Source organism: Tenrec ecaudatus, chromosome 2 (assembly GCF_050624435.1).
Source record: "Tenrec ecaudatus isolate mTenEca1 chromosome 2, mTenEca1.hap1, whole genome shotgun sequence".
Classification (NCBI taxonomy): domain Eukaryota; kingdom Metazoa; phylum Chordata; class Mammalia; order Afrosoricida; family Tenrecidae; genus Tenrec; species Tenrec ecaudatus.
This window is the reverse complement of record NC_134531.1, coordinates 150,022,582-150,042,966: the sequence shown is the minus strand read 5'-3', so window position 1 is coordinate 150,042,966 and position 20,385 is coordinate 150,022,582. Positions and strand designations below refer to the sequence as shown.

Sequence of the window (20,385 nt, the reverse complement as noted above, 5' to 3'; positions counted from 1 at the left end):
CAATCTCTGGCTATCATGACTGGGTTACACACATGCTGCTGCGACCTCTGCGACTCGGGGAGAAGAGCAGTGACAATCGGACAGTCAACGTTTGCGAGAAGGTTGTTCATGATGGAACTGAGCACAAGTAAGAGCGAGATCTCACAAGTATGGAAAGACCCTTTTACTTGGGATGAGAGGGTTATGGAATGCTTACAGAGAGATCGACCTCTCTACCAACATGCTGGAAGTCAAATGAGCTGGCTCTCCCCGTCAGGGCTGCAGGACTTGGGAGGACAGGAGTGCTGCTCTAACCCAGAGTCCTCTTGCCACCCCTGGGGGGCGGAACAGTAACTGCATTCCACAGGGAAGGACTGTGTTGCCGTCATCTCTGTGTCTGTCCACTCTCAGGATCGCAAATGGGTGCACATCTTGGGGCACACGCCATGTTTAGGAAAGAGGGACCAGTCTAGGATGTGGCAGCATGCTTGTTGGCCCAACTCAAGTGCAGATTTTGCTGCCTTCCAGTGTGGGGATCTGGGACAAGTCTTTCATCTCCCTGGTCTGGAAAGTGAGGCTGCTGGTTGAAAAAATTAAAGACAAACAATTAAAAAAAACCCAATTGCTATAGACTCATAACAACCCTATATAGGGTGACATAAAGTATTACTGTTTTCATGTCTTACATGGACCACTGTGTCGCTTCACCTACATTTTTGTCATTCGTCCCCCTGGGGGTAGGGGTGGATTATGCGTAGATCCTTGCCATCGGTTCCTCTTCCTCCCCTCCGCCCTCCCTTCGCCCTACTCTCTTGATACCGCTACTCCCATTTCTGTTCCTGAGGGGGTTATCTGACCTGGCTTCCGTACTTCCCGAGCTCTTATCTATCTGTGCCAGTGTAAATGTTCTGGTCTAGCCAGAACCGAAGGGCAGGACTGGGGTATGACAGTGGGGGGTGAGGAAGCCTCAAGGAACCAGAGGAATAATGTGTGTCTCACTGGTACTTTACTGTGAGGCTGTTAATCTTCATGGGAGCAGAGAGCTTCCTCTTTCTTCCACAGAGTGACTGCTGAGCTGGCACCTCCAACCTCGCCGTTAACAGGCCAATGCTAATCCAGTACCCGCACCAAGCTTCCTTCAGGGACAATGATTGTTCTACAAGGAAGAGTACCTGCCTGGCCCCTGACTATAAGCATCACCCCGTCGGTTTTCCGTCCAGGGCGCTCCCATTGAGCGCAGCTGACTCTGTTCTGTCTTATCTGACAGCACTCTGTTGGAGCGAAGCCAGGACTGTATGGTGGTGGCTTGCACTGGGCTGCGCATGCTCGGCATTTTTCAGTGTTATTTTTCAGCACCCTCGACTGCCTTTGCCCACTCAGCAAAACACAAGAGAACATCTTTCTGGTAGTCTCTGCTTCAAGTCAAGCTCCATCTAGCATCAGCCGTGAGGGCCCTCTTTCCATGCCCTCTTCTGAATCTGACTTTAGTTGCTGTCAGCTCCCTGTTAATGTACTGCTGCTTTCACTTTTGAATTATTTTCAGCAAAATTTTGTTTTGTGATATTTATGATATTGTTCGATAATTCCAGCATTCTGTTTGGTTGCCTTTCTTTGGAGTGGGTATAAAAATGGATCTCTTCCTATCAGTTGAACAGGAAACCATCTTTTAAATCTTGGTATAGACTAGTAAGCGCTTCCAGTGCTTCATCATTTTGCTGAAATCTATCAGTTGGTATCCTGTCAATTCCTGGATCCTTGTTTCTGGCGACTGTCTTCAGTGCAGCTTGGGCTTCTTCCTTCAGTGCCACTGGTTCTGGATCAGATGCTACCTCTTGACATGGCTGAATGTCAACCAATTCTTTTCGGTCCTGTGACACCGTGTATTCCTTCAATCATCTTTTGATGTTTCCTGTGACATTCACCATCTTGCCCATAGAACCCTCGATCTTGCAACTCCGCACGTCAAGGTTTCCTGCAGTTCCTGCAGCTTGAGCTATGCCGAGCATGCTCTTCCCTTTTGTTTGCTTCACTCCATATCTCTGTGCACCTTGTGATAATGCTTTTCTTTGTCTTCTCAAGCTGCCTTGGCACATTTTCTGCTCCGGTCTCTTTCTTCATCACTTCTTCCATTCGCTGAACTATTCTGTGTTCCAGAGCAAGTTTCAATCCTCCTCTGACATCACTTTGGTCTTTTATGTCCTTCCTGCCTTGGTATCACCTTTCTCTTTCTTCGTGTGCAACCTTCTTAATGTCGTCCCACAACTCATCTGGTGTTCAGTCATTCGTGTTTGATGTCTCAAATTTGTTCTTGGGATGGTCTCTAAGTTCAGGTGAGATGTATTCATGGTTGTATCTTGGCTTTGGTGGATTTATTTTGATTGTCTTAACTTGAACTTGCATAGGAGCAATTGATGGCCTGTTCAACAGTCAGCCCCTTGTCTTGTTTTAGTTGAGTTCTGGATGACGTCACCACAAGTTGGAGACTTTCACAGAGCTTGCGAGCTGGCCGTTTTCTGCCCCGCCATTTCTGGCGAGTCACCCAAAGAGGCCACCTCCCAGTGGTGCACATCAGAAGATGTACTGTTCTTGCATGCCCACGAGTCTCACTGAAGGAGTGGCCAGGCCTTTCATATTCCTGCCTTCTAACACGCACTGTACACAGCATTGCCCTCGAGACAAATGGAAACCCAAACCCAGCGCACTGGTGTCTGCCTTATCCTTTGGCATGATCTGTATGGGGACTGGTAATGAAAGCCTTTGCTCAGAAATTTGTTTTCTACACAAACCAGCTGTAGTACAGGGCTAAGTAAGAAGACAGCATTAAAAAAAAATAACAACCCATAAAATACATTACTCTTGAAGTAGCCAGTTAACTGTGAATATGGAAAGAAACTCTACAGAAATCATTTGGATCTCCCATCCCCCCACCCAAAAGCTCTTATCAGGAAACACAGGAGAACTTACCGAGGGAAAATACAGTGCACCTTCATCTCCGCTGTCGGAGAGGGACTCCAGCAGCGGAGAGACCGCCTCTGCGGTCTGGGCCGTCTCTCCCCTGGGTGGGCCACCCCTCCTCCAGTCTCAGCCCAGGTTTTCAGTGCAGTGATGCTCCCTTGTAACATAGGCCTTGACCATCAGAACATTGTTCTCCAAGTCACTGAGAGTGGCTAAGGGATGGGGCTGTGATTCTATTAGGCCAACTTCTGTTGGCCTACTACTGTTCAGACTTTTGAGCAGAAGATCCTTGACTTGGAGTTTTAAGAAAGTAAGTCTGGCTGGTAGCCATCTTCAAATCAAAAGAATAGGACTTATCTACGTACAGAGTCAACATTGCAGTAGAAAGGCGGGAAGCCCTGATGATAACATCTCAGTCCCTGCAGCCAGTGGCCCCGAGCTTCACAAGTATGCACGGAACCGAGCTGCTTCCCTTTAGCCCAGCGGTTCTTTCATACAGTGCCTCGTGCTGTGGTGACCCCCCCACCATAACATTATTTTTGTTGCTACTTCATCACTGTAATTCTGCTATACTCTCATGAATCAGGTGACCCCTATGAAAGGGTCATTCAACCTCCAAAGGGGTCGTGACTCACAAGTTGAGAACCGCTGCTTTAGCCTCAGTTTCTACAGCTGGGTTTTTGTGCATTGTAAGTCCAATGTGTCCCAGTGATCCAAAGGGGCCTTGTAAAAGCAGATGCCTACACTTAGCCTGAATGAACTAAAACATACAAGTTTTTAAGTGCCAAAATAAAATAATTTTATTTTTTTCTGAAAAGGCTATGGTAAGCCAAATAAGTTTGGGAACTTATGAGGGGGTACCTCAAAAAGCCAGATTTTTTTCCCCAAAGCTATGTATTTAAATTTTTTTTTTAACAAAGCAACCTTATCACCTTAAAAGTACTCCCCATTACATTTAACACATTTGCCAAATCTGTGATTCCATTCTTGGAAACAATTTTCAAACTCATCTGCTTGGTTGGCTGATAGCATTTCTCTCGTTTTTTTTCTTCACTCTTACACATCATCAAATTGCTGTCCTTTCATGTTCCTCTTCATTCTTGGAAACAAAAAGAAGTCACACAGAGCACGGTCAGGTAAGTAAGGTGTGCAGGGTAAGAAAGGCATGCTGATTTTTGCCCCGAACTGGCACACTGAGATGGCTGTGTGAAGCAGGTGCATTATGGTGGTGGCAAAACCCGTCCCCCGTCTGCCACAAGTTAGGCCTTTTATTGCCACATACGTTATACAATCTTTTCAGAACCTTTAAGTAGAAAGCTTGATTAACAGTCTGATCTGGTGGAATGAACTCTAAATGTGAGTTAACATTTTTATCCGGTAGGGAAGTTGACAGACATCCAGAACGAGGTTTGTTGTTAATCTAAATTTCACCTTTTTTGAAACAAGTAAACCACTCATACACTTGAGTTTTTCCCATAGGACTGCCCTTGTAAGCTGTGTTCAATATCACAACAGTTTCTGGGACATTTTTCATGAGCAGGAACTCAAATTTCACAGCTGCATGTTGCTCTCTTAGTGGGACAGCCTGATTCCCAGGTAAACAGCATTTTTAGATGGGTTTGGTCTTGGGTTATATCATAGCCAGAATGAATACCATGTATTTTTACGTTGATTTTGTTGACTCTTTACAATATAAAGCCCAAAGCATAAAGGAGGATGTGGAATGTGGTAGAGTCTCGAGTGACACTTTGAAATGAAAACAGGCCCTTTGTGGGGGAAAAAAAACCCCAACAAAACAAAACAGGGCCTCAACAAAATAGATTCCCAGATGTCTATTTGACTATATAGCAACAATGTGATGAAAATAGGAAACTTCTCCGGCAAGTTAGAGGAGACCAGTCAACATTAGATGTTCCCTCTGGCTCCACAGAGCATGGAATTCTGGAATGGGGAGACAACGTGACATGGCCTCCCTCGTTTCTGTGCCTAAATAAGCCAAACTCAGGATGATCCAAGAAACAACTGTAATATTATAGGTGGAAAGGGTAAGTTCCGAGGAAGTCAACTCTGAGCTGCTTTCGCAACAGTCCCCCCTGCACGTTGCTGCGCTTGCCGACTGTTGTCCTTTCTCAGGAAGCTCTGGGACCCTGTCTGTCTGAATACAACCCATAATTCACAACCCCCAGGTCATCTGTTAATGTGATCACATAGCCTTCCTGGGCCAGCCTGTCTTGGAGTTCCATAAGCACACGGTCCAGTAGCATCTAGCCCTTCCAATCTTGCCTTGCGGTTATTATTTTCTTTCAGTTTTGCTCCCTTCTTAGCATGAAAAACCCTGCTGGGCTTGGGGACTAGGCATGGAGCTGCTACCCAAGGATTGGCGGGGCAAATTCATCAAGTGCTCTCTGGCAAAGACAGGGCTGATGCTCCCAGGAAGACTGGTAGCCTCATATATCCTACATGGGGTTGCTGTGGGTTGGAATCGACTTAATGGCAGTGGGTTTATTTCAGTGTTACCTTGTGTTTAAGATGCTGTTCTCACAATCAATCAGTCAACCAATCATCAAAGGAAAGAGTTCAGAACTGGCAATGCTCCCGTGGAGGCAGAGGCAAACAGGGAGTCTAAAAGTCACTTAATGGATTACTCATTAACTAATGGACATTTGCCTAATAACACAGTTATTTCAACTCCGCGACCTTGTAAGCTCAGTTATAGGAGTGACTTAGTTGTGATTATGCAATTAAAATCCAAAAAACTTAATATCATAGGTATATCACAGAAATATCATGGATGGAATGTCATAGAAAAATAAAACATTTCGCTACCTTGAAAGTTAAGGAGAGACCTAAGACTGAAAAAAGAAGGTATGCATGCATATTGAAAATGTTCAGTAAATCTCTGTTGAATGGCTGAGTGAATAAACAAGCTAAGGTCATAGTAGGGGATACTCTGGTTGCAAAGACTGAAATGCCTTGACCGAGAATAGGAAGAGAAAAGCACAGGAAGCCAGTTCTCTGGTACAGGTCCTACTTTCTCTTGCCTCTCTGTGCACATTGGAACGACAGCAATCGTGCTTTCTCCACAGGCTGGGAGTATGGCTGCTGACCATTCTGGAGGATAAATCCGACTTTTCACTCAGGTACATATTTTAAAAATGAAACAATCCTCATGCCAATATTCTATACTCCCAACTCCCTCTCACCAATTTTGGTGCAAAATCTACATCAGTGAAAACTTCTTAGATATAATCAAACACCTTGAAGGAATGAGCTGTTAGGCTTTGGACCTCGGGACTGTAGTCTTAAGATCAAGCGGCATAACACAGTCTTAAGAGACAATACCCGACATGCTACTTTGATGAGTGGCTACTGGAGTTTTAAACGCACGTGAACGGCCATTTGGTCTCTCTCCATCAAGAGCCAAGAAGAGTGAAAAAAACCAGTGGACGAATGGACCACATGTATCTCCAGTTCCACAAGCCTGAGACGAGAAGGATTAGATGGGACCTGGCTACCACTGCGGAGAACTCTGAAGGTGGTGACGATGGGAGGTCCTAGATAAAGTGGGAGAAAATGTGGATGACCAAGATGGATGACAGAGTCCTCCCATGAATCAAGCCTCCAGGGACTACCCTCTGACCACAGACCAGGGCTGTGAGTCTTAGTGATTGCAGAGCAGTCAGACAGCACAGGAAAGCTGATTCTGGAAGGTGTGGTCAGGTTAAAATATAGCCACTTGTCATCTGATCTCCCTTTTGACCCATATTAAAGTTGTTTCCATATTAAAATATATTCTGCTTTCTTTTCAGGTGTAGTTTTTATGTTTTGCCTACTTGTTGTTTTGGTTTATTTGCTTCGTGTTTGTGTTTTGTATACTTTTCTAGATGCAAAATCCACCAAAGGCATATCTATAGAGATAACAACTGCATTAATTACTACCTAGGGACATGGCAGGGGAGAATGGGGGGGGGGGGAGAAATGACCACGAGTGTGAGAGGAAAATGTTCTGAAATTGACTGTGGTGAGGACTGCACAACTCTTCTCACTGTGACTAAGTGGTTAAATTGTATGACATGTGAGGTACATGCCAAGAAAACTATTAAAATATAAAATAAAACCTGAAACAAATTAGACCAGGCTTTCTGGCCTGATGGTGACTGGGGGAATGCCTCAAATTATGGCCCTTAGTTACCCTCTGGGTTTGGAACCGAATTCACCCACGATACATAGTTGCAAAACCTACCAACCCAGATTGTTCAAACTGCATGCAAAATAAAGTATATCTTAGGCATGGAGATCCTTGACGTGCTCTACCTTCAGTGTCTATGGAAAGGCTTTGCTGCTGTGACCACAAAAGCTTGACTTTTATGCCCACAAATGATTGACTCATCTGATTCTGGCCTTCCATACACAGGCTGGTCGCCAGCCAGTGGCTTGCCTTGGCTAAAAAGTAAGCTCAGCCAACCATAGGAAGAGGTGACTAGGCATAAACAGAAGATACAATTATGAGAACGAAGCTCAGGGCCACAAAGAGTCATTGCCAACCAAGGTTATAAGGAAGCAGGGACCACGAGCTGCTATGGAAGGGGATTTGTATTATATACCACATAAGAGAAAGTCCCTATCATTTCCTTTTAGATGTTTCTGTTCCTCCGCAGTGATAACCCTCTCATCTCCCCTACCTGTTATCCATCCAGCTTCTAAAAACCCCTATGTTGTCTTTAGTTTCGTGGACCACTTTGTAAAACAGAGTATGGCTCTTACATGTCCTGACTGCGGCAGCTAGACAGACACCCTGCAATGTCTCAGCGACAACATGGAGCTGTGCCAGCCCTAAGGGGGAGATAAGAAAGCAGCAGGGAAAGGAAGGGGCCCCCTGGAGAGAGGAAAAGACAAAAGAGCATCCTTTAGAGGTGGCAACATAGGTCAGCTTACCTGAACCCATCCACTGCGGCTGAGCTGATTCCGACTCAGAGACTCGGAGTCATCGGAATAGTGATGGTATTGTTTTCTTTGCACTATTATCAATCCGTATAATTCTACATAATTCTCAAACAAAGCACACACCAAACATAAGGCTGAGATGGTCCATAAATAGGCCTTTGCTGAAAGTTACAGAGAGCACCCAACACACTGACAACATATCACATTCTGTAGGAGGGCCTAGGTTTCTGCCGAATGGTTTTTGCAAACACCTAATTCTTTCCCAGGGGTGCCACGTTCAGTGGGTTACGCTGTGAACTCGCTTGTACAAGGTCCATCAAAAATGAGGAGTACTTAATGGCAGAAAGGCTCACTGAGCGTCGATGGAAGCATTTAGGATAAGGTTGCTTAATAGAGTGATCTATGGTCCGATTCAGAGCTGACTTTCAAAAAATCACCTCAACTAAGGCCGTGCTAAGCTTTCCTCTGTCTCATCACTGGAAGTAGTTACTGGACTGTATCTTGAAAAGAGAAACATTCCAAGAGTTGACATTTAAGGAGGCAGAGATGAGCCTAGAGATATTGGGCACATGTGCAAAGAAAATATAATCTTATTTGTAATGATGAACCCGTGGCCATATGACCTAATTGATTCATATTCAATGGCAAAATCTAACAAGTGGCTTATGAGGATAAAAGAACTCAGTTCACAACTGCCTTATTGGTAAAATAAAATCAGTAAAACAAGAGCTCTTATCCCTACGCAGGGATGTGGGTTTTGCATGAACACTTAGGCCAAAACTTCCCCGGTCCCACAGTAGAGCGTATTCTGAGCTAAACTTGAAAGAGCGACTTATTCCCAAGAACTTTCCTTTCCCACATAAAGCCAGAACAAAAGCCTTCAAGGTTGTGAGTTCAATTTCCACTTAAAAGGACATTTCACACAGGGCTTTAAGCAAGACAATGTTAAGAGATTTTGGCTGCCACAAGTATTAGCAAACTGCTGGTTGAGAGTAAAAAATGAACTGCAGACATGCCAGTGGGCACAAAATAAAACGCCCAAGCTTCAAAACAGTAACATATCTAATTGATCAGATCCCCGTTCTTCATTCCTCCCGATGCCACCACTCCCCTCCTAATACAAACTGTAAGTTTCCTCGCTTCTAAAGTGTTGGCTCCATTCAGACCTCTGTGATACAAACATTCGGGGCACTGTGCCACCTTTTAAAGCCCAGTGCTTGTCAAAGGCAGCATGTGACAGAGGTGTGGTCGTTACACAGTTTCATGTCCACTTGAAGATTTATGAGTACAGGGGTGGTGTGCAAACCGACAATCAGGTCACAGCCTGATGGTGCCTCCTTGTAGGTGTGGCCCTCTCTTGAGGAGGGCCGAGAACCACCTGCCTCCCCCCTACCTTTACCTTCCTGCGGGTTGACCCTGTTTTCTGCCAGAGCCCCGGAGTTGTGTCCATTGGATCCACAAGACTTTGTGCTTACCTGCCAATGTTCTTCCTGCATTCTGCATCATTTCATGTGGCTTCATGAGTCTGAAGAGGGACTTATGGACTTAAGTTGCGCTGGGCTGGGAGGTTTTCCTGATGTACAATTATTTCTTGATATAAAGCTCTTTCTTACACATCTATGAGTCTCAATGGATTTGTTTCTCTAGTCAACCTGCCCTACCACAGAAGGCCTCCTAGCTAACAAGACCAAAAAATGGGTATGAAATTAGAAGTTTCCTCCACTCACAAAAAGTGGGATCAAAGGAGAACAAGTACTTAGAAGTTGCAAGGCAGACACGGAAGATGAGCTAGGGAGATTACTAGAACCTTTGCCTATACATTGCACAACTGCAAAGATAATTCAACCATATTTTTGAGTTAAAGACATGTCACTCGTCTACTAGTCAACATCTATCTTGTATTGGCAGAATTGCTCACCATGTCTGTAGATCCTATCTCTTCTGTGTGGGAGGAAACAGCTTTGAGAAGTAGGTGGATTTTAGACTCCTTCATAGTACCTGGAACATGGTCTTCAACAGTCAGTATTTAATTAAAAACAACAACGTTGTTGCCATTGAGACAGTTCTGAATCACGGTGACCCCTAGGTGACACAGTAGAACAACACCCTAGGCTTTTCTGGGCTATACAGTAGGTCTCATTTCTTCCAAGGTGCCACTAGGTGGATTCAAAGTGCCCATCTTATTAGGTTAGTTATTGCCGACAGTGCTGTTGAGTCAGCTCTGACCCAGAGTGATCCTACAAGTGAAACATTGTCCGGTCCTTTACCATCCTCACAACTGTCAAATTTGAGACTGTTGTTGCAGCTACTGTGTCACCCATTTTGTTGAGAGCCTTTCTCCTTTGCGCCGACCCTCTACTTTGCCCAGCATGATGTCCTTCTCCAGGGACTGGTATCTCTTGATAACAGGTTCAAAGTATGTGATCCTTGCCCCCAAGGAGCAATCTGGTTGTACTGTAACCAGGACAAATTTGCTTATTCTTTTGGTAGTAATATGGTACTTTCAGTATTATTTGCTAACACCCTACTTCAAAAGTATAAATTATTCTCTGGCCTTGCTTATTTCATATCCCTCTGCGAGAGGAAACCATTTGCGCCATTCAGAAACCCATTTGAAATGTTTCCTAATTGGCTGGGAAGAACTGTCAGAGGTAGCTGACGCCAGTGCTGATGTCGTAAGAGCTCTAGAGTACACGTAGACCATCGCAGTAAATATTCAACTGGTCACTTCCATGCTCCCCAGGAAATATAGGATGAAAATATGTTGGCTATTCACTGAGATTAGGAAATGGTAAAGAGCTAAGCAAGAACAAAGGACGGTTTTCTGCTAATAATGAAATGATTGCAATAATCATTAGATCAGTACTTGGTTGGACTGCTGTCTTGGATGAGCCTGTCAATCAAATTAGTCACTAACACGTGGATCTTGTCTTTATTTGATTAGCATGCCCAGGCTTTCCAGGACTCTTTTTTTGTCACACGTTGTTATGCATCTTTTCAGAACCTGTAAGTAGAAAGCTTGATTAACAGCCCGACCTGGTGGAATGAAGTCCAAAGGCACTAGGAGCTGACACTTTGGTCTGTTCAGAAAGTTGACAGATGTCCACAACGAGGTTGATTTTACCTTTTTTGAAATGAGAAAACCACTCGTACACTTGAGTTTTCCCCATAGCGCTGTCCTTGTAAGTTGTGTTCAACATCACAACAGTTTCTGTGGCATTTTTTTCCCAAGCAAAACTGCTTTTATGAAAAAATTCACCAGAGAGAACCTTCCCAGGCTATGTCACTGGATGCACGACCTCAAGAGTTGCGCCATGCTTGTCTGGTGGGGGAACATGTGTACCACAAAAGCTCTGTGTCACTCTGCCCAACGAAATTCCGTGTGTTGTTTTTTTTCTGTAACCCCTCGTACATCTTTGTGGAATAGCACACACTGTCTTCTGAAGACATAGCTTCTCTCCCACAAGGACCCAAGCAGTGAGGAGGTGATTGATCCTCGAAGAAACTATGTATCCCTTTACTGAGCAAACCTGACACAGAAGCAGGGAAAGCCCTGTCCATCAGCTGCTTTCAGTCCCTAAGGGAATCAAAGCAATGTGACAAAAACCCCACTAGAGGAAAGGGGGTGGCACTGAGAGGAAGCCTGGTGGAAGTGCATCACAAGACAGCTACATTTCCCAATGATCTTTGCAGCAACTGGGATTTTTTTTTTTTTTTGCCAAAATGACAATCTAATATACAGAGACTTGGGCTAGGGAGGAATTCGAAAATATCCCTCAGTGAAGCCTCAGGATTGCAATTTTGCTTCTAGTCTTATTAGAGCAGTTCCAACCAGCTCCACTCAATGGAGAAACAATGAAGTTGATGGCTAGACGAGGTTCCCAAGGGCACACACCCAAGTCTGCAGACTATGTACACAGTATGAAGCCTGTCTGATAAGATTAGTGATTCTTTGATTCTAGTATATCTTATTATTTGAAGCTAATTCAATTTTAGTTCTTTTAATTCAATATTTTATTTATTTATTTATATACTTTTTCAATATTTTATTATCTCAACATAATACTAGTACTACTGAAAGGCAGCAGTCAAGAAATCAAATACTGTATGCCACTGAGCAAAGTAGCTGTACAAGACCCCTTAAAAACATGTTCAAAAGTGCAGATACCACAGTAGGGACTGTCACTCTGACATTTCCCATGGCCTCAGATGAGAGATTCAAAAAGCTCAGGATAAATATGTATTATGAAAAACATGTATGCATGAATTTAAATTTTTGGCACCAAAATAAACTCCTATAACTTGGTATAACATATGTCTATCTAGTTTGAGGCACTAAGCAGGATGAAAGGCATCAGTTTAAAAAGAGCAACATGAATTCTACTAAAATTGAAGAGCAAACAACAAACTTATGGTGAGGCTTGGGTGAAATCATTGACGCTTCACACAAGTCTACAGAGACAAGGCATAAACTAAACCCTGTTTCAAGAGGGGGTGAGACATTGCTGAAGTGGCACATGATCCATGAGAAGTGACAAGCAGCAAGGAAGACCCCAGAACGGGAGGCTCTGAATGACTGTGCCACTGCTAAAGGCATGATGAGATCTGCCTTGCACACCCAGACGGCACCTTTGCAGCAAGGCCGGCAAGACGTCATTTCGTCTGCTTTGAACATGTTATCGGGAGGTTAACTGGAGGGTCATCAAAAGACAGAAAGGCATTCAATGCAATGATCGGCACGGTGGCTACAATCATGAGCTCAAGCTTAACAGTGGTTGTAGTGGTGGCACAGGCCATGGCAGTATTTTGTTCTGTTGTAAGAACGTTGCTGTGAGTTGAAACTGGCTTGATAGCACCTATCGCCACTACCATCAACACACCACCACCCAAGAAGACCGCAACACTGACGGGTTTGTTCATTGGTCGGGGGGCGGGCAGTCTAACAGCAAACGATGTAAAAAGAGGAGCAGCCAATTTTTATGAACTATTTAGAGGAGCACTGGGGTGAGTGGGGTGTTATTCACAAGGTCAGGTCAAAGCCACCAGCTATGGCATAGAAGAAAGATAAAGCGTGTAAAGACTGACAGTTCTGGAAACCCACAGGGCAATTCTACTCTGTCCTACAGGGTCACTGTGAGTTGGGATGCTCTAGGTGGCACATGTGCGATGAGCCAAGCAATTTCCTAAGTGTCACAGACACATTCGAATAGGCTTTCCCTTTCATCAGATCTGAAAGCTTTCCCGAGGCAACAAGGAGTTTCCAGGTATCACCCATTTCAGTTGTCAGAGAACTACTTCTGACCCCACGTTTCTATGCAAACAAAATCTCTGCTCTCTTGCAGGATCTCTAGCAAGTAGGACCACCACTTTGAGAAATGCATTTCTCAAAAGAGGATGATGAATTTAGAGGAGCATTTCCACGATCTATGGTCAAACTGCAAGGTCAGCAGTTTGAAACTACCAGCCATTTTGCAGAAGAGAGACAAGACTCTCTACTCCTGTAAAGAGTTAGTCTTGGAAACCCTATAGGGTCAGTATGAGATAGAAAGGATTCAATAGTGGTGAATTTATTGAGTTTTTTAATGCTCAGAGGCATTTAGGAAATGTGGCCTACCACTTGCACTCAGGAAGATTCACAACGAAAGGCTCAAATGTCCTACAGTTAAGAATCTTTGGAATTTTTCAGCTCAACCTTATTTATCAGCTCTTAACTAACACCCCTCCCCGCTATCCCGCTCCCACATTTGTCCTCCATCCCCAATCTGCACCAGTTTGGAAAATCTTAATTTACAGGTTTAAAATCTTTTGTATAAGTGAATGCTGATCCATGACTTTAATTCTACAGATTCTGAGCATTGTTTTCCTCTCAGCCTGTCTTCACCTCCTCTGGTGACACATGGTGGTGTTACCTGCTGTACTCCAATTCCGGGATCCATGGAGAGAGAGCAGAACAGTTCCGCAGGGTTCTGAAGGCAGAGCACCAACCTTTGGGGTAGCATCCCAGTGTCTAGCCATTTGTATGACTCACAGATCTCACACATACATACACACACACACACGCACACACAACTCAAGGCAACTGGGTTAATTCTAACTCATAGTGACCCTGCAAGGCAGAATAGAACACATTTCTGAGATTCCTGAGGTTGAAAATCTTTATGGGAGCAGAAATCCTCATCTTTCTCCCAAGGAGTGGTTGGTGGGTTCCCATTGCTTACCTTTCAGTGAAGCAGTCAACTATACCAAAAGGGCTCCTTTAAACACACAGACAGTAGATGCTAAATACAAATATCTGTTGGCTTATTACTGAGTCCACCTGCCCTCTCTGACCTGTGACCAAGAGGTAAGCAATAACAAAGCAGCTGGCTAGGCCTCCCAGTAGAGTCTACAAACTATTAAGCCTCTTTCCCTCCAGAACCAAATGCAACGCTCCTCAGTCCCATACATCAGCTGGAAATTCAACAAATCAATGTGACCAGGGCTTGAACCGGTTTATTCCAGTTCCACCCACTGCTGAGAATCTACCTTTTAACTGTGAACTTGTTCAAAGGCCTGAGTCCAGTAAGGGCGCCCTGGGGCCCACTGCTCTCCTCCCTGCAGGGCAATGGGAGAGTGCCGGTCATGATGCGTGCTCCGCTGTACATCCTGAGTTTATTCGTGCAGACGAACAAGTCCATCAGCCTCCTACATTACACCAGCTGCTTTCAAACTCTAGCTTGTTATCTGATTCACCTGCAGGCTTCAGAAAACTGATGGGGGTGGGGTGGGGGAGGGCGGGAGAATCCTCCAGAGTTGCTGATCCCGTAGGTCTGGATTTGGGGCTCAAAGTTCCTAGTTCTAACAAGTTCCCAGGTGACACTCTCTCTGAGAAATGGAGAGTGATCTACTACAATGTAATCAACTCCTTGTCGAGCTTTTCTTTGGGAAACCGAGCAGCTGTGGGAAGACTGGGGTGGTGTGCTGCCCCTTTAACCAGTTCATAAATCAAACTCACTGCTGTTGAGTCGATGCTGACTCACTACGATCCTATGGGACAGGGCAGACCTACCCCGTGAGTTTCTGAGATGTAACTCTTTACAGGAGTGCAAATCCTCATCTTTCTCCAGCAGAGGTTGGTGGTTTCAAACTCTTCAGCTTGTAACTAGAAGCTCAACTCATAACCACTTCGCTACCAGGCCCTCCTTTTAAATCAGGTCATAGAAGCTACATTAAAAGGTAGTTTCCTTGGGGTGGAGGGTAGGCTATGGGTCCTGCTCTGTTTAAGTAGACTCTGTGGAAAGGCTTCAAGAGGCAATTATTCAAACAAAACCAAGGAATGCTGGATGCTTTTAAATCAGGAAAGATGTGCATCAGAATTGTATCCTTTCACCATACTTACTCACTTTGTATGCTGAGCAATAGTCCAAGACTTGGGACTAAATGAAGAGGAATGAGGCATCAACATTTGAGGAAGGCCAATTAACAGCCTTTGATGTGGCGATAACACGCCCTTACTTGCTCAAAGTGAGGAGGACTTGAAGTACTTGCTAATAAAAATCAAAAAGACTATGGTCTTCAGTATGGACTGCAATTCAATGTAAAGAAAATAAAAATCCCTACAACTGGACCAACAGACATCATGAAAATCAGAAAAGATGGCAGTTGTAAAGGATTTCATTTTATTTGGCTCCTCAATCAACACTCCTAGAAGAAATAACAGTCAAGAAACCAAATGGAAAATTGCATTGGGAAAATCTGATGCTCGCTCCTGGAGAGGGACATATCTGATCGGAGCACACAGGAGCAGATGAAGGGGGAGGAGGAGAGTGGAGCACATCCTGGCCCACCAGGCCTTGAGGATGATGTTCCTGATTAGAGCAGTCAGTCCACAGAGAGGAGGACCACATGGCCAGCCCCACTATGAGACATGACGTCCCTCACTGATCCATAGCCTTACAGGGGACAACACCAGAGACACAGTGTGGGAATTGAGCCCGATCTGATCCCACCACATTGAGGCAAAACACTAAGGGGGTGCAACAGAACAGCAAGGGAATGGAGCGGCGAGGTCCCCAGGGAATGCTGAAGGTGAACTCTGGGGCCAGAGCGTGGTGCCCCAACAGACTGGACTGGAAACACTCCTAAAGGTCAACGGGACAGTCCTTGAACTATTAGCTTTTTTTTCTTATGTTTTGCTTTTTTTTTCTCATTAGTTTGTTGTTGCTGTTGTTTTGTTGTATATTGTGGCTTGGTATTGCTCTGCTTGCTTTTGTGCATTGTATTATTTCCGCAGGTCTAAGTAAGACAGGCTGGATGAACAATCTGGAGGAAAAAGGAACGGGACCAACAGTTCCGGGGGAGAGGTGGAGGTGGGGGGAAAGGTAGTGGTGTTAACAAACCCAGGGACAAGGGAATAACAAGTGATCCAAATCAGTGGTGAGGAGGGTATAATAGGCCTGGTAGGGCATGATCAAGGGGTAATGTAACCAAGAGGAATGACTGAAACCTAAATGAAGACTGAGCATGATAGTGGGACAAGAGGAAAGTCAAAGGAAATAGAGGAAAGAGGTAGGAGGCAAAGGGCATTTATAGAGGTCTAAATAAAGGCATATACATATGAAAATATATATATGAGTATGGGGAAACTGATTTATGTGCATATTTTTATAGGTTTAGTATTAAGGTAGCAGAAGGACATTGGGCCTCCACTCAAGAACTCCCTCAATGCAAGAATGCTTTTTCTATTAAATTGGCATTCTATGATACTCATCTTCCTGACACAACTGCTGAAGACAAAGTAGGTGAATAAGTAAATGTGGTGAAGAAAGCTGATGGTGCTTGGCTATCAAAAGATATAGTGTCTGGAGTCTTAAAGGCTTGAAGATAAACAAGCAGCCATTTAGCTCCAAAGCAAAGAAGCCCACATGGAAGAAGCACATTAGCCTGTGCAATCACGAGGTGTTGACTGGATCAGGTTATCAGGCATCATCAGAACAAAAAAACTTATCATAGTGAATGAGGGGTGGGGAGGAGTTCAGAGTGGAGACCAAAGCCCATGTGTAGGCCACTGGACATCCCCTTACAGAATGGTCTCGGGGAGGAGATGAGCCAGTCAAGGTGCGATGTAGCAATCATGAAACATACACCTTTCCTCTAGTTCCTAAATGCTTCCTCCTCCCCCACTATCATGATCCCAATTCTACCTTACAAATCTGGCTAGACCAGAGGATGTACACTGGTACAGACAGGAATTGGAAACGCAGGGAAACCAGTGCTGTGAGTGGCGATACTGGGGAGGTAGAGGGAGGATGTGTTGGAAAGGGGAAACCCATTACAAGGATCATGTGACCTCCTCCCTGGGGGATGGACAACAGAAAAGTGGGTAAAGGGAGTCATCGGGCAGTGCAAGATATGACAAAATAATAATTTATAAATCATCAAGGGTTCATGAGGGAGGGGGGAGTGGGGAGGTAGGGGAAAATGAGGAGCTGGTGCCAAGGGCTTAGGTGGAGAGCAAATGTTTTGAGAAAGATGAGGGCAATGAATGTACAAATATGCTTTACACAATTGATGTATGTATGGATTGTGATAAGAGTCGCATGAGCCCCTAATAAAATGATTTTAAAAATCTGCACAGAACCTCTTTAAAGTATTAGAGACAAGATGCTACTTTAAAGACTCGGGCACACCTGACCCAAGCCATGGTGTTTACCATCGCTGCATTCGTATCCGTGTGACAGCTACCCAAAGAAAAATGAAGAGCGCAGAATTGCCACATTTGAATGGGTGAAGAACACGGACATTACTGTGGATTCTCAGGGAACAAACACATCTGTCTAGAAAGAAGTATAACTCAAAGTCAGGGCAGCAAGGTTTCATTTCACGTACTTGGGTCAAGGCCAGACCCTGCAAAAGGTCACCAGTCTTACTAAAGTAGGAAGAGTCCAGGACACACAGAAAGACATTCACTGAGCTAGATGGACACAGTGGCTTCAATGGGCTCAAACAGGATAACAATTGTGAGGAAGTGGCAGAACTGAGTAGTGTGCTGTTGTGTTCTAGGGCACTATGCACTGGGCCCCACTCAATGGCACCTGATAACAATGTAGAGATGAGGGAAAGGTAAGATGTGAGGTACTTTTCCAAGCAGGAATGCAAGCCTACTTAAGTAAGCATGTGCTTTGCAGATTGACTGAAAAAGATGACACAGACAGCACTTTAATGTCATTCTGATTTGCCTAGGTTATCTATCTTTGCATTTTGATTTAGGAGTTGACATCTAAAAATCTGCAAAACAATCCCCCAAATCATATATATGGAGAGAAAAAATTTCAACTCACTGAGAGAAAAGACGTCGAAGAGATTTCTTTTCCATATCTCCTTATGGACAGAATAGTGCTGAAATCCATGGAAAGTCATGTCTATTTCTTCCCCTAAGGAATCTACCCCAAACTCTTAAGTCTACAATGCTTAATGCCCACTTATATTTACGGAGAGCCACAGGCAAGACCCCCCCCCCAGCTTTTTATTGTAATTTGGATGACAATTCACAGAGTAAATTAGGCTCCCAATCAACAGTTCACACGCACTTGTATTCAGGGCACTGGTCCTGCTCGTACGTCAGTATTTCCTGCTCTCCTGCGTTTGTTGTTTCCATCCCTCCTCCTTTCCGATTCCTTCTTGCCCTTTGAGCTTTATTCCCGGCCTTTTAGGTCCTGTGGTATAACGTAGGATCTCCATGATGCTGTTATTCATCTTATAACTCTATGATTTGGCTGAAAGTTGGGTCACAGTGAGTTTGGTTCCACCACAAGGCATTTGCAAGTAGCTCAATTCAGAATAAAATTCGTGTACCCATTCTTTAAATGAAACTCATAGATTTTAAGCATCCATTATATAAACATAAGGCAAAAATATTACTATAAAATCTTAGAAATAGTTATTAAAGAAAAAAATATCACAATGTGAAGCTACTGTTTCTCAGCATATCTTCTGTATAGGTCTGTATGTTTTTGAAGGTGGTCTTTCAATCTCTCTAGCCTGTCCTTGAAGATTTCTGTGCATTTGGTTTATCCCATGTCAACGAGAAGTTTGAGCTACCTTGAGGGATTCAAATCCTTTTCCTTTTCAATGTTCCTTGAGCTTTGGGAACAAAAAGAAGTCTGAAGGGACAAGATGAGGGATGTAGGGTGGATGGGGGAAAAACGAACAAACCCACCCGCAAATTCTCACAGGACAGCCTTGCTGTCCTCAAAGAGTGAACAGGTGCACTGTCATGATGCAAAAATAGAACTTTCTCCATGCAACATTCCACTTTCTGAAAACTTTTTCCGAATAACCCCTGTGATGGTCCTAAGTTTTTAATGAATAATCCATCAAGATTACCCCATTGGGATTCCGAAATACATTTACTATATAACGTTCTAAGGGGAATCTCTGTGCCTTGAATTTAACTGGCTCCACAGCCTGCATCCTAGTAAGCCTAAGACAAAGGTATTACCAAGAGAACTTGCTTGCAGCCATGCACAGAGTGCAGACACGTTTAAAGCTGTTTTATTGGAATAAGCCTGTGCATGTGTGCCCTGGAGCCCAGAACGATACTTTTGACAACCCCCAACTGTGAAGTCCCTGGCTGGAATAAGTGATGCACTCGCTTGCTAAGTTACAGGTGAAAGGGTCAATCCTAGCCAGTGGCACGGTGGAAGAAAGAACACGTGACCGTTTCTGTACCGCTCACAGCAAGAAAAGCCTGTGAAGCACAGTTCGATGCAGCCATTTGCAGGGCTGCAATGGGATGGAAGCCACTCGATGCCAATGGCCTGCTTTGTTTCTGATATGTCAGGGAATCATTTCAGATCACTTACCAACATTTCTGGTGTGTGTGTGTATTTTGGGGTGGGGGGGGAAGAGTCTGTATTTGATTATAACTTATAAAGAAGAATAGAACAATGTGTGTGAGGGCAAACTTTTTTCCACTGATGATTTCCACTCTGCTGGAAAATGGGCTGCGGCTACACGCCTAAGCAGTACCATCCATCCATCCTCCCCCGTGCCTGCACTGTCAGGAGATCCAAATGCCGCTGGCAGCACTGGGGCTGGGGACAGAAATCCTGCTGGGCGATGAGGTGTGAGGGCTGCCTAACACAATTTTTATACATAAAGAAAGTAGAACCACTAATCACCAAACACATTTATTTAATAAAGATTGAATGGGTCACCAGGCAAGAATCTTCACCCTCAACCAAGCGAAACCCAGCCGGGCTCCTGACTGGCGAGGAAGATCTTGGCTGGGGAACAGGGAAAGTTGACAGGAAACCGCTCAAAAAGCATGAATGCGGGCACTCCAGTTACAATCTCTGAAAACGTCAAGCCAACGTGGCCTGGTTTCTTGGAGAAGTTGTGTCCGAGGCAGTCCCCGGAGCCTGGGGTGTCAGAGGGTGGGGACTGGGCATGTCTGAAAAACAACAATCAAGGAGCAGGCTGAAATTACCATGCGGTATTGTGAGGAGGAACAAGAAAAGGCGGAAG

The 20,385-nt window shown here is 44.5% G+C and overlaps 1 protein-coding gene across 3 annotated transcripts in view; it reads right to left on the bottom strand.

The window, feature by feature from the left end:
• Positions 1-20,385, bottom strand: part of ARHGAP26 (Rho GTPase activating protein 26) — a 522,575-nt gene that overhangs the window by 61,572 nt on the left and 440,618 nt on the right. Inside the window, exon 21 of one of the 3 annotated variants that reach the window (XM_075541758.1) lies at positions 3,840-4,033. The exons of 1 other annotated variant lie outside the window; for it this stretch is intronic. In XM_075541758.1, coding sequence (XP_075397873.1) covers positions 3,991-4,033 — 43 coding nt within the window. In that variant the 3' untranslated portion in view covers positions 3,840-3,990. Of the gene's footprint in view, positions 1-3,839; positions 4,034-20,032; positions 20,312-20,385 lie in introns of those variants that run through there. One more of the 3 variants, XM_075541757.1, reaches the window with a different exon arrangement.